General features: G+C 37.5%; 1 protein-coding gene across 1 annotated transcript in view; it reads left to right on the forward strand.

The window, feature by feature from the left end:
- Positions 1-14646, forward strand: part of GABBR2 (gamma-aminobutyric acid type B receptor subunit 2) — a 462692-nt gene that overhangs the window by 255216 nt on the left and 192830 nt on the right. Inside the window, 1 exon segment of the mRNA XM_031055642.1 lies at positions 11646-11706. Within this exon segment, the coding sequence (XP_030911502.1) occupies positions 11646-11706 (61 nt within the window).

The raw sequence follows: 14646 nt of genomic DNA on the forward strand, positions 1-14646 counted from the left end.
ACTAAGTAAGGGATATACAAATTTCAAATTCTCTTATGTGCTAAGTAAATGAATTGTGTTATTCTGCCGAATTATCAGAGGAGAGCATTAATCTGTCTACTTTAGAAATGCCAGCGGCATTTAAAGAGAGCATAGGTGGGCATAGATGTTGGAGGTTCAGAGAACAGCAGCCCAGAATGGTTCCTCTCCAGTCTCACTTTCAGGACACTGAAATTCAATCCCTGCCTCCATTCTGGAACAGGAAGTTCCAATACACTTTGTGCATGAGGGAGACATTTCAGACTGGCCAGGTAAAAATATTCCTCCTATATAAAACCAACTTTTGTGGTGGAAAGATAACTCAGCTGTTTTTTATTCTTCTCCCTGGTGCAGCTCTGAGAATACCTAGTCTGCTGAGAGGAGAACTGCTTGTTCTCGGCACAAATATCGTTTAAAAAAAAAAAAACGGGAATCTCCTTCAAATAATACTGTGAGCCAAAAAGTAAGCATATGGCAAATAATAAGAGGAACCTGAAAGCAAGAGGAAAGCTTAAAATTATAAGAAGATTCAGGTTCAGAAGCAGTCTTCTGATGGAAATATTGGAAGTAAAAAAGGCTCCCCATACTGAGTTTTATAACTCCAGGAGCTTAGATATGAATATAGCCCCATGAAATGCATTGATGGGTAGTAATTCCCTAATTCCCTTCCAGTTCCAAATTTACTCTCTGTGATTCTGCCTGCACTTCTCTTGAAGCAAGGACTGAGAGCAGTACCTTTAAAATAAGTGCAAATCTTTCTTCTTTATTTTTTTAGGGGGTGTTTTAGGGGGTGGGATTCTTTTTTGTATTTGTTTGGTTTTGGTGAGGGTAGAGGATTTTTCAGTTTTGTACTTGGGTTTTGGGGGTTAGGAGGGTTTGTCGTTTGGTTGGTTTTTAGTTTGGGTTTGGTTCTTGTTTTGATGGGGGGTTCTTTTGGGTTTTTTTTGGTTTTGTTTTGTTCTTTGTGATTTTTTGTTTGTGGGGTTTTTTGTTTGTTTTTTGGTGGGTTTTTTGTTTGGGTTTTTTTTTTGTTTGTTTGTTTGTTTTTGGTTGTTTTTTTTTCTGTTTGTTTGTTTGTTTGTTGGTTGGGTTTTTTGTTTGTTTTTTTTTTTTGTCCAGGAAGAGCTTAGTGGTGTCTGAGCTGAGAAAGGAAATTCCCTAGACTAAGCTTGCTAGTTTGGGAATCTGTTTGTACATTTAGACTGACACCAATCTTGTTTTCCTATGTAGATTTATCAGTTTGTTTACCTGGGTGCATCTGAATTACTCTGCATGGCATGGTATAGATAACATCCTGGAGTGGAAATGCTAGGGGGCATGGGTAGGAAGAAGATTTCTAGCCTGTAGCTATTTCATAGCATTAGCTGGACTTTAAATACTACCTTGAGTTAGAAGAAAGCCAAAAACAGGACTCACTTTTCATTAACTTGCTTTTAAACTAATTTCCACAAATTAGCTGGTGACTTAAGGGGTAACAAGAGGATATCATCTGTTGTCTTATTTTCATCTCCACCATCATGTCCATAGGGAATCTTGAAGAGTTTTCAAGTAGTATATTTCCTTGAAAAGAACACTTTATCTAAGAAGTGACTAGGTATGTCTCAGAGTTTTAATATGGCATTAATTTTAAGTAATTTTAGGCAGAGAATGTATTTTAAAAAACAAAGTATTTCATAAAAGTCTTTAAAAGCATCCATCACAGTTGGAAGATATTTAAGTACTAGTAAGCCTTAAATTTAGTGTTCTGAAAGTGTAGGAAGAGTGATCCCAAAGGAATGCTGCTACTCTAAGCATCACTTTATGGGGTCTGAAGAGAGCTATCCCTTTGGCATCTGTGACCTGTGCCAGCTGGAAAGCTGCTATGTTGTCTAGGATCTGATGGTATATGGCACAGATCACTCAGAAACCAAACCAAGCCTTTTCAGCATCTTTGGACCTGAGTGTTTTACAAAGAACCTCACATCTTTCCTCACCAAAACTGCTACATGGATATAAATAGTGAATCTTTAAAGTGCCAGAACTATGCCAGTCATATCTTACTGACTCTCTGCAGGTTGTTGGCACAGGTTAGAATGGCCTGAAGGATTAAAATGGACAATGAAAAGGGCTGAATTCGATTTTATTAAGAATATACTGGTTAAATCTCCTTCATGCCACTGCCAAGCCTGTTCAAATCTCTGTGCTCAGCAATGCTAACGCTCTTCTCTGCAGATTTCAGTTAGAGTTTGATGCTGATGAAAGCATCACCTGGAGCAATGCAGTGCTGAAGAAAGGAAAGAGGATGAAACTTCTACTTCATTATCATCAAACATAGCTCTCTTCAGGAGTCCTTTCTGATAGTAGTATAGACATAATCTGAAATTTTAAAGAAAAGTAAATCTGAGAGTCCTAGGATTGGAAAAAACTTAGGCTAGGCTTTCTGGCTTTACAGAAATAGACATCTTAAATGTCATAACAATACTGGCAATTGTCAAGTAAAGCCAAAACTACAACTGGGCTAAATTAAAAGGTTATTAGAAGCTTGCTGTAAATTTAGTTTAACAAAAATTGTTGTTTCATTCTGAAATGAAAAATGTGCCCATTTCAGTGATGGCTATTGGGAAATGTGTTAGAAAGTCAATGTCCTGGACAGCCGGTTCCCATGTGCTTTGAACTGTCTTGATTTGCCAAAGAAAAGTTTAAAATACTCTAATCACTAGAAACATTTTATGAATATTGAATTAAACAGTTCCTATCTAAGAATTTGAGTTTCTATGTAAGAACTTGTACTGCGTAGAAAGAGAGAAAATCAGTGTTAGTGTTCTAGACCTGGATAGCTGCTCACTACAAAAAAAAACACTTTTTAGCTTACTCAGTCTTCCCTGGTCAGCATCAGTTTACATTCTGCCTGCAGGGGAATTTTCAGACGTAAAGAAGCCCTGTAACACTGGAAATGAGTCTGCTATCACAGTCTTTTCTCTACCCAGTAGGGAGAATCATCCGCAACTGACAGGTGTACATACTTAGAGATTTGTTAAGCTGTCTGGTATATGGAAAATTTTTAATTCCCCTTTCCTGTTGAGGCAGTTTTGAATTAAAGTTAGAAAGATAAACTTAGAAAGACAATAGTCTGAAGATACTGTGCTCAGCACTTGCACATGGATGATGCCAGTGTGTTCTACTTTGGACATGAAACCCTTGTTAATAACAGAGGCTGCCTGCTCTCTAGAAAAAACAGAGTAAACAAAGTCATCTCCTGTGTCCGGCCAGTGTGGCAGAGCCTGGGCAGGAGGTGCACAGAGAGGAGGCAGAGGGTCCTGCAGTCATTTGGGTCATCATCAGAACAAATGAAATACAGCCTGTGGGGTTCTGCTCTCTTCTGAGATTAATGTGGTTTAAAGAAAATGGAAGAAATTACTTCAGAACATCATATGAAATTGCACTGTTGAAGAGATGGAACTGCTGCTTAATGCAGTGTCCTTAAAAGGCTTTTTGCCATCTTTTCTGAATCACTCTTGCAAAAGCAGTGGGAAAAAACCCCATGGTGGTGGAAGATAACATGCTGTTACCCTGTTTCTACAGACGCACAAAGCTAGAAACTGAAATCATCGGGGACTCAACCTCATAAGAACAATCCTGAACATCACCTCAGCGGTTCATATTTACTCTTTTATACACAGTGGGAACGGCTTGAGTTCCTAGTCCCAGTGCTTCAGACTGTTTCCTTTTCTCTTGCCACCTTGAAAGACAGGTTGTTTACATCAATGATTTTATACACTTCTGGAAGAGATTGAGTGGAGAGAAAAGGAATTACATTTCTCATGCTTCAGAGGCCAACCATAGATCAGGAAATTGGCTAAATACCAACAGTCAGCGCTGTTATATATCATATATATCACCAGACTTGAAAGCATTTTTTGCACACTGTTCCAAGGCCTGTCATTTTGTTTCTGAAGTACTCTGAAAAAAAACTTGCAAAATAGCTTCTCAAGTATATATGTTTCATTTCAATTTCTTTCCTGCCATGCTTTTAAACCTAAGACCGCTAATGATGTCCAACATAGAGCTTACCTGATCACTGACAGAGATGACTCACAAAAAACTCTGTCACTGGGTAAAAATGATATGGCCATAAAGAATAAAAGAGCATCTAACTGCTTTGCCTTTTGCTGGTCATAAGCCCAGCTGAATATGTAAAAGCACATTAATGAGTAACAAAGCATAAAGGTTTTGTCTTTCTTCACCTGCAATGGACAGCAAATGTGATACTGTTTGGTGCATGATTTCCTGGCTAGCATCATTTTCTCCCCCTTTTTAGCTGCATGTGAATTGCTGGTACCTTGTCAGGGACATTATTCCCTTAATCTTGCTTCTGTGTGTAAACGGAGTGCTCAGATGTTCATAAATGATGCTTTGCTTGCTGTGCTGAAAGAAATGCTATGATTGTGCTGTCTCATTTCAGCGTAGCTGTGTAAAATTGTTTAGATGCATCTAAATGCTAATCTAATGGAGCAGCTTAGTCTGGGCTTATGTCATTGTGCTGCCAACAGCACACTTTTATGCAGTGACAGCTGATGACACAGGATGCTGATGAGATGGAGGAAAGAAATTCTGTCTGTTCCTCTTCTGGTTCCTTCACTTACCTGCAAAACAAGACCAAAAAAAAGAAAAACCAGACAAAAAAAAGAGTTGAAGTTCTGCCTAATATATGGTAAAGATCAGCTAGCAAAATATTAGTTAGAAATAGAGACACCCTTCTGCACAGCAAGAGCATCTGTGTTTCAGTTATGCCTTTGTCAGGAAATAAATAAAATTGTAGCAGGGGCTTAGAGAGGGGATAGACAAAATAAAAAAAAAATCCCCTCTCCTTGGAAGAAGAGGCTGAATGGACTGAAACTCATTATTTAGAAGGGAGTGTAGTAGCAGCATGATGAAACCATGTTGGTAAGGCTTCCAGTACTTTGTATTTCCACACAATCCTAGATTGAGGATTTATGTGAATGATAGGACATAAAGATGCTGTACTTAATTTGAAGCTGTAGGTGTTGATCTTCAGTTCCCATTTCTTCCAGCCTAGCTGTGGAATAGGACTCATTGCTGTCATGATATTAGGAGATGCACTGTAGCTTTTTCTTTTTTTTTTTTTTTTTTAGAAAACTTGGGTTTTGGAAATTTTATTTTAATTCAAGATAGTTTAAAGAAATTTTTTTATATATCAGGATTTTTTTTTTAATTTTGAGAAACCCTATTACTTATTCTGTAGGCATTTAAGGTAGACAAATACCAAAGAAGAACACAATGGGCAATGCCACAGACTACTTGAATTAGCTAATGCTAACAAAGTTCTTGGCAAATATGAGACACAAAGCCCACCTTTTTTATTAAAATTGCCGTATATTTTTGTCCAGAACTTTTGTCCAGGTTTTGCCATGAGGGAGGAAAAAAAGGAACTTAGATATCTCTCTTCTGTGTTCTTTATTTCCAAATTGCCTCTGATGTGAATCTGTACATCTGCTTATCCCATACTTCATTTTATGAGTGCAGTTTCTGTAACCTATTTAAAAATCATTAGTATTTCCTAATCTCTGACCTATCTCTGAGATGTAATTTTCCATTTACCTGTCTGAATTCCAAGAGCTCACAGCAGCTACATAAGAATATATGAAGTGTCGCATGAGGTTTGTAGAGTGGGTCATGTCCCAGTCCTCTGTTTCTAAATGAAAAAAATATATAAGTAATCCTCACTCAATGCAAATTTCAGGAGGTCATTACCTTCTCTGCAAAGGAATAATGTGGAAAACATCACTGATTTTTTTGTGTTAGGCCAAAGTCCTAATAGATGAGTGCCTCCTAGTTCCAATATTTAGGGATTTGATAAATGCTAATTCTTCATTCTTCTTTTCCATCACTGTCATGATTACCAGATTTGTTTTCTCAGCAATTGTCTTCCAACAATTTATCGTCCTTCTTCCACACTGTTTTTCTCCAAAACCAGTGGTTTTGTGTGTGGGAAACTGCTTTGTTTGGGGGTATGTTTTTTAAGCATATGCATAGCATTGCTATGGTGCAGATTGATACTCAATGTATGGAAGTAAGCCTGTTCATTTTTTTCCTGCTCTTTCATGCCTGCTCTGTCATGGCTAGAACAGAAGTTCCTGTTTAGATGAGAATGCTGGTACTGCTTCATTTAGAAAATGTTAGCCAAGACCAAGTTTTTAGCTTTGCTTCACCCTGCTCTTTGAGCTGTTCTGATGCTCTCCAGACAACAGTGTTCAGTTACACAAAGCTTTTTAAAAATGTCATAAGAGAGAAAACAGGAAGGGAAAAGACATCCCAATTGATTGTAAACTGTTTCAGATTTTAGTCCTTAATCTTGAAAATTTTGAAGGAAACACCTTTTCTGAAAGACTCAAGGCCTCAAAAGCAGCAGTCACTGAGTCTGCTTTGATCAAATGTTCTAGAAACATTTTATCCACAGCAGTCTAAAGATATAAAATCATGGACTGAGAAGCATTGTTGATTTGATGGAGCATTTTAATTTTCATCACCCTCTGCCTTCTGCTCTCCTCTCATTTATCCAAAGATGATGGTTACCTCTTTATCCCACAGGGGATTACACCTTCGCTGCTGTCTCCCTGGTGCCCTCTCTTGCACTCTGCTTACATCTCCTGTGCTTAGCTCTTTCTCTGCAGCTGAATGAGTGATGTAACTAGGTTGAACCAGAAGAGTTGTGCACAAGCTGCCCTCAGCTGGAAGCTTGCTGCTTTGTTTCAGAAGTGAGGTTATACTTGCAGAGCTAAAAGCCTGTTAGGCAGAATAAATGATGTTCCCTTTCTCTATAAACACCACTGTCTTAGACATGAAGTTTGGAGGGTGGAAGAGGCTAAGAATTCCAGTGTGTAGCTCTTCACTGCCCACAGGTTGCAGAACCAAGAGCCTCAGAATCCCAGCTTGCTGCTTTGTGTGTGTCAGGGAAGGTGTGTCAGTGGCTAAGGAGTCCTGAGTGAGTAAATTGATTGCAGCACATGAGCAGCAGGCTGTGTGGATTGCATGAAAACATAGAAAGACTTATAAAAGGATCTGGGCTAACAGAGAGTGTCTTGCTCCCTTCCTCCTACCTCCTTCTGCTAGTACCTGCATCCTTTCAGGGCTCCTTTGTGCTGGCTCTGGTTCAGTAATTCAGAAGCAACATATCGCCCACTTGTCAAAGCAATTAAAAAAACCCAACAAAACAAACAAACAAAAAAACCCCCCACCAAAACAAACTACTGATTGTATTTTGCTGGTTTAGCAGGCCACTACAGCTCACACAGGGGCCTGATGAATACTGAGCTACCACCAGGTAGGTGTAGAGCTGTGGAGCTGGGAGCAATGTGAGAGGCCAGTAAGCTGCCCTCTGAGTGCTGGCAAACTCTTAGGTTTCCTATCCTGGGATGCTTCACCCTCCTTGGAGGGTACTTTTATTGGACATAGACCAAAAAGGAAACTACAAGTTCAGAAGTACACCTTGATTTCAGCAGATGTCACAGAACTTCAAGAGACAGATCTAATTTCATATATTATATAAATATATAAAAATATATCAAATTATGTAAAGTATTATGGCAGTTGTCATAATTATCTTACTGATTTTGAAGGTATTTCTGTGTGCATTTATTTAGATTGTTTATTTGATATCAGATATCTCACTCAAGTACCTCGAAAGTGAATGAGCTAACTTTTTTGGGGGAAAATACCAGTGGTCAATTTGGAGTGGTTTTGACTGTGTAGTCTCAGATGTTTCTTGAAAAGCCACAGGCTTTAAATACTGTTCTATGAGAAGATGACTTGTCTATAGGGCAGAGTAGCTCAGATTCCTGGGCAGTGAAGTGGAGCTGAAGCAGTGTCCTGAAATATATTGGCCCATCAGAAAACACTCAGGGCACAGAAGTCCTGTAGTATTAGACTGTCTTGCATGCAGCTGTGGTATTTCTGTCAGTGTTCTCATGGTCTTTCCTCTGATGGAGGAGTATTTGTGTTGTTAATTTAGCTTGAATGTATATTTATGACATTTCAAACTAACAATAAGACAACAAGTATAGGCTGGGTAAATGATAAACAGTTGAATAAATAGTTGTTAGATGCCATGTGGTGGAAGACTGCTGAAGGAGGAAGTAAACATGGTCTAAAGCAGACATTTCCTGTAGGGATAGTACTGAAAATTATTAAGTAACTACTATGCACTTATTTCTCTGTTTACTAAATTTGAGATAGTTTGCAGAAGAAAGTACACAGTAAATTAAATGATGGTCAAAATGCAGACGTGGCCCTGACTGAGAGAGCAGTTAAGAAACTTATGAACTCTGGTTTGATTGAAGAAGACAAAGACAATTAAAGATATGAGTGAAAAAATGTGCTGGCTGTGGATTTCAATGTATGAAGAATAAAAGAATTCTAACTTTGGCATGGGCCTCTGTCCAGAGCTGAATAATAATACTGTCAAAGATAATGCGAAGAAAATTGTAATAAATACTAGTGCTCAGTAGCTCAAAAAGAGCTGATGACATGTTCATAACATAGTGAAGAGATCTGCTTTTTAACCACCAGAAAAAAATAGAGAAGCATAATATACAGTTCCTTCCAAGTAGAGACAAATGACTGCTGGAAAGACAGGGGAAGTCCCATGTGTCAGAAATAAATCCAGTGTTGGCTAATAATTTGTAAGTGTGAATGGATGATGTGGATTTCTTATTCTGACCACAAACAAAGGACTAATGACTTAAGAGAAAAGGGAAAGACTACATCCAAGGAGTGTAAAAATGTCTTTTTATTAAGGGGGTGAAACAGTTACTCTGTATAACAAAGTACACAAATCAATATTAGGGTTTGTGAAACAGCACAAAAAAGATGATGGTATTCAGAAAAAATAGGGAGATGATGTTCTTGTATGTGGCAAGGGTGAGATTGATGCTCTTGAAATGTTTGATCTAATCTGGTTTTCATTATTTGTAAAGAACATTCAAGTGTTTTAAGGGAAGGGAAAAAAAAGACAAACAATTACAAGGGAAGCAGGTCAGAGATGTATCAAAAAGCAAACAAACAAAAACCTAAAAAACTAACAGCATAAGCTTCTATATTTCTGTTGTTCGAGTTACCTAACTTGTATTGTGAGACTAGTATGGTTTATACTTATGGGTGGTGGTACATTTAAGAAAACTAAATAAAGTACACCTGTACCAGGTTGTATGATGAGTTATGCAGCTGCAGTGAATCACAAATACAGGCATGTATTTGGGCCAAAAAAATTGAAATTCTGTGTACCGTGGTGGTTGTACACAGGAACGGCAATATCCAGGGCAGGCAGACTGTGCCAGACTGAGCTTATTCAGCTCCTTTTCCACCCTCTGCTCATGTCTCTGTCTGTTGGACTCCAAGCCACAAACTTTCTATTTCCTTTCCATCAACTTTTCCAGGGTCATTGCTAGGGTGAGGATGCCTGTCCACAGCTCAAAGTTTTGCAGATCAGCTGGGCAGATTGCTGTTTACTCTGGCATTTACTTCTACAACCAGTAAAGAAAAAAAAATGTAGAGGGTAGATTGAAGAAAATTAAATAGGCATCAAGACACCAGTGTGGTTTCTGTTGGTCTCCATTGGGATGACCTGTGTGTAATGGAAGAGGAAAGCTTTGCTAATTTACTATTTAATTTATAGTAAAATGTGGGGTTTAAGTGCAAGTTATTCACTTGTGCAGTTGATTTAAACGCTTGTTGAGGACCAAGGTCTTATTTTCCATCTCTTGAAGTAAAATTTTTACTTGATCAAGAAATATTTTTTGAATATGATGATCATGTTCTGAAGAAGTTAGTATCAACATTGCTCCAATTATTTTCTTTAATTCTATACAATCACTGGTCCTTTTGCTAATCAATATCTAAATATGCCTGTGTAATGTCACGAAAACACAGTGGGAGGTGAGAGAGGATTTCGTGTGTTGCTATGTTCACGTGGATTTCATAAGATCTAGGTTTTGTGGTGGGTCACACCATAAACTGCAGTTTGTACTGACACATGTGCTGGAGTGTGTGGTGAGGTAAAAAGAAAGGACAAAATAGTGCTAAGACTGGCTTTTGGAACGTCACATCTTAATGTGTGTATTAGTAATATCTATTATTCAAACATCCCCACTTTAAATAAAGAAAAAACACTTTTAGTAATTTATGAATCTCAAGTGTAAAGAAGACAACTCTCCAGCTAAATCTTATGGTGCGTTATCTCAGTAACAAAGAAACTACTTGATGTGAGCTCTAGAACATCATCAGATTATAGTTCATTTCTCATGACATAAATCAGCACATAATTCCTAAAGACAGGTTTCTGAAACTCTGGTTTATTTCTTACTAGTATTACTGTAGTTTCTAAAATTAGATTCAACTTTTTATTTTCTATTTATATCACTTTTGCTTCAAACCTAATTATCTTTTTTTAATAAAATAGCCAGAAGATTGGGGGTTTTGCTTCTTAAAGTTTAGCACAATATGGCTTACACTTGTTTAAAGTTTCTTCTATTTGTCAAAGGGAAATGGTGTTCTGTGGCTTGCAGAAAATGGTGGGGAGTTGAGTGCCCTGTACTATAAAATTATTGCACTGTTCCTGCAGGGACCTGACTTCAGTACTTCACAAGCCTTCAGTGCATCCCTTCAGTGACCAGAAAAGGTTATCCAAAAAGTAATAGACTGGTACAGAGAAATGTACTGTGGCCTCACAGGTTTACCATTTGGTTTCTTTTACTCTGATGTCTGCCAAAACAAACATTTATGGAGATGGTGTTAATAAGCCAGACCAGGGATGAATTAGAACAGCAATCTATCTTGACAGCATTCAGCTCTCCACTACAGGTTCAAAATATTAGAAATACTTACTATAAATGAATGAAACCCTCTTCTTTCGTACTCAATTACGAAATAGATGAACTAAGGAAGAAATTTAACAAGATCTTTTCTTAATTTAATCCAGAAAGATGTGTTAAAAGATGGGAGTAATTTCCTAGGGATATGTGAGGAGGTTTTAGCATTACATGACCATTATATTGAGGAGTAACAGTGTATAGCATCACAAATGGTAGTACTGACTTAAAGACATTACAATTAAAATGCATACTAGGACCCACATGTTGGTATAGTACAAAACCAAGCCATAGGAGCTACTGGTATCCATAATCTAGTAGGATAAGTCTATAAGACAAGATAAAAAGCTTCTAGAGCCATTTGGAGAACTGTATGATGGGCGAGTGAAGTGGAAAACTATTTTCTTGTGTGATCTGTGAAGGTTTTTGCATCTCCTTCATAAAGCAAACAGTGAAAATCAATTGTTTGCATATCTCTTATCATCTGAAATTCAGTAAGTTACTGGCTTTGTTGTACTTCCATATCCTTGAAATGAAAAGTGGGTGGTAACACTGGGCAACTTTCAAAGGCAACTTGAAATCTGTAGAAGAGAAGGCTTTAAGGAGGTGTTCTTGAGTTATTTTGAATCTGTTTGAATCTTCCATCTTCGGATTTTAAACATTGCTTTGGTAATTTTAATTGTCAATGGAAAACTAAAATGTTAATGTTAAACTATATTATGAGAGATTTATAAAACTTTTAAGGTGTTTATTTATTTTATTTAGGGCGATGTTGTTTTCAAAAATGGAGAGAGGATGGGAACCATCAAATTTACGCAATTCCAAGGTAAGTTGCAAACAATTTTTACTATATTATGTATGCAGTTTCAAACTTTTGTGTTAATTGCATTTGTTTCAGGATATTTTAAATATGTACAATTATTTTGAGAAGGAACTGCTTGGAAGATGCAGAAAGGAACCTAATAAGTGATTTTTACCTGTTTAAAATACTGCGTTCTGAACCTCGAATGCTGTGAGGTATTTCCAGGAATTTTTCTCTATTGTAATCCCCATATTTACAGAAAGTACTGATCTATAGCAACCTGTAACTACTTAAAAAACCCTACTGGTCAGCTAAGTATCCACTTTTTAATACAGTTGTTTCTTTAAAACCAATGTGAATTGGAATTGAAAAAGGATTTTTGTTGTTAAGCTCTTTCAAGTTAGTTTTTGCTCTCTCTGAAGACTCACTTTTGACATTCTGCAACTGCTTGCTAAAAGTTGCTTCAGGAGTCAGTCCCTCAGTGTGCAGAGGACGCAAACTGCTGACCCCATCCCTTGGAGGCAACATGCTCCACAGCACAACTCACCAAGCCTGCTGCATCCTCTCAGCCTGAGCTGCTTCTGCAGGGAATGGTCTCAGTGGCAGAGACCGCAAATAGAGCCGCAGGGATTTGTCAGGGGCCATTTGCAGCCAGGATGAGGCGCTTGCTGGGAGAGGTTTCTGCAGAAATGGTGATTCATGTTGTACTTGTTTCTGCAGTTTATAGAATGCAATTCATGTGTTTTTTTTTCCCAGGCTGAGGCTGAGATAAAACAGGAGATGATTGCATTTGGATGGTCTCGTGAGGGTAGTCGTAAGCCGGCAAATTCTTTTCATACAATGCATGAGAGAGAAGCTTGCTCTCCCTTTGTTTTCAGGAGAGCTTTTTAAACGTAATCCTGCTGACCAAGTTACAAAGGCTCATTCTTTAAACAGAAATTGTCTCATGTATGGACATTATTATTAATGAACAGCAGTGCACTCGAGGGGTTCTGTTGTTACTCATTCTGAATTACTGAAGCAATCTTCAGAATTGCTCTTGCCTTCACAACAGTAAGTGATGCTATTAACTCATGCTCCCGGAAGCATTTCAACCCACCAAAACTTTGCAGACACAGCAATGTAATTTAGGAATTCTTGCTCAATACTAATGATGAATATTGACTGCTTCCTCTTCTTCCTCCCCTCTGCCCCCATTTTTTCCTTAATAGTGGTGTTTACAGCCACATGAAAGAATCATGAGAAAATTTTTACAACAGATGTTTATTCTTCAGAAGTCTGGAAGAGCTCTAATGCATTTTGCCTAAGGTAGCCACATGTACCCTCCTAGAGCACCTGAGTGAGGAGGAAGTTTGGCATGTTCCATCTGCACATGAAGGATGTGATTTCGGATCATGGGGAGGTGCAATATATGCTATCTGGACTGATCCAGAAGAGCAGTAGAAGTCCAGGATAGCTGATTTTATATTGATTTTTATCTCCAACCATTCAAACTGAGGTTCTTTACAATATTTTCAATTTCATATCAGATACTATTTAACAGCAGTGGTTTTATCATCAGCTGAAATATTGTTAGATCAGTAAAAACACAGGAGACAGCCACCCCTTTAAAATTCCTTGCAATTTCAAAATTACTATTTCAGAATTGATTCAGGCACATACTCGGTATTTTGATCATCAGATAAAGGTTTCCAATTAACCTACAGAAAAAAAACCTCAGGCATCCTATGGAGAAATGCCAGAGAAGGGCTGGATTTCTAGTCATGCAAGCAATAGTCAGTCAACACATCTTAAGACTCAGCTCAAGTCTTGTTTAGTTTCTCACCCATTTTGGAAATAAAGAGAATGTGCAAAAATGTATGAGAAATTGAAATAAGGAACAGTATAACAATACAGATGAAAGCTTTCCTTTCTTTAACTACAAATGATGGTCTAAATATTATCAAGGATTTTTCAGTTCTTCTTTTATTGGTATTAGTTTTGTTCAAAGCTTTTATATTCAATACTTGTGGTATAATTGTAGACATTATTAATTTGTTCAAAAGAATCCTTTATTGGTTAGGAAACTTTCTGAAACATCCTCATTAACATTTAATAATTCTTGGACTATTGGGAAAGTTCTTAGTAATCTAAAGTTAATGAAGTCCAGTGCTTAAAATGGTAAATGGGGTTTTCCTTTGTAGTTATAGATATTAAGAGTGATCAAGCATGAGACAGATATACAACTCATTAGTTAAACGGGGTTTTTTTAAGAAAACAATAGAAATCATGATGATTTCAAGGGAAAAAGACCACATCAAAGATATCTTGTAAATGCTTTTGTAAGATTAGTTGTAATTATGAATATAGCTTATATTAAATGTATTAGTAGCTTACTATCCAAACATAATAATTAGGTATATCCAGTGTTAGTGTTCCATACTTCAAGAATAACTTTTTCATCTACACAGCTTTATAATTTCTTTAACAATTTAAATGAAACTTGTCAGTTGGTCACAGTTGAAATAATTCAATGCAGAAAAATAAAGGAGATAAATAGGTAATCATGTATCAGAATATGGCCAAAACCTCTGTTCCTCATTTGCTCGGGTAGAAAAATCAGCAGAGCAGTCTCAGGAACTAAATTTTCTGTTCTTTGCTGGAAACTTTTGTTTTAATGAGACTATCTGCAAACATTTTGGCTATGGAAAAAGCAGACAAGCACATCTGCCAGAGGCAAGGGAAAACCAGCCTGTGAGGGTTCAAGGGGTAACTGCAGTAGAGCTGACACAGTGTGATGAAATCTGAATAGCTGGTTTAATTTTGGATCTAGACACAGTTTTTCCCAAACTCATGCTAGTCATGCCTCTTTTTCAGCTTCTGTGCAGTCTGTTACTTTTGCAAGTGGTCAAACAGATGGTGCCAGAGATAGCTGTGACCAAACTTCTTGCTGCTGTATAGATCATGAATACCTCCCAGGAATTA

This window comes from Geospiza fortis, unplaced genomic scaffold (assembly GCF_000277835.1).
Source record: "Geospiza fortis unplaced genomic scaffold, GeoFor_1.0 scaffold206, whole genome shotgun sequence".
NCBI classification, from domain to species: Eukaryota; Metazoa; Chordata; class Aves; order Passeriformes; family Thraupidae; genus Geospiza; species Geospiza fortis.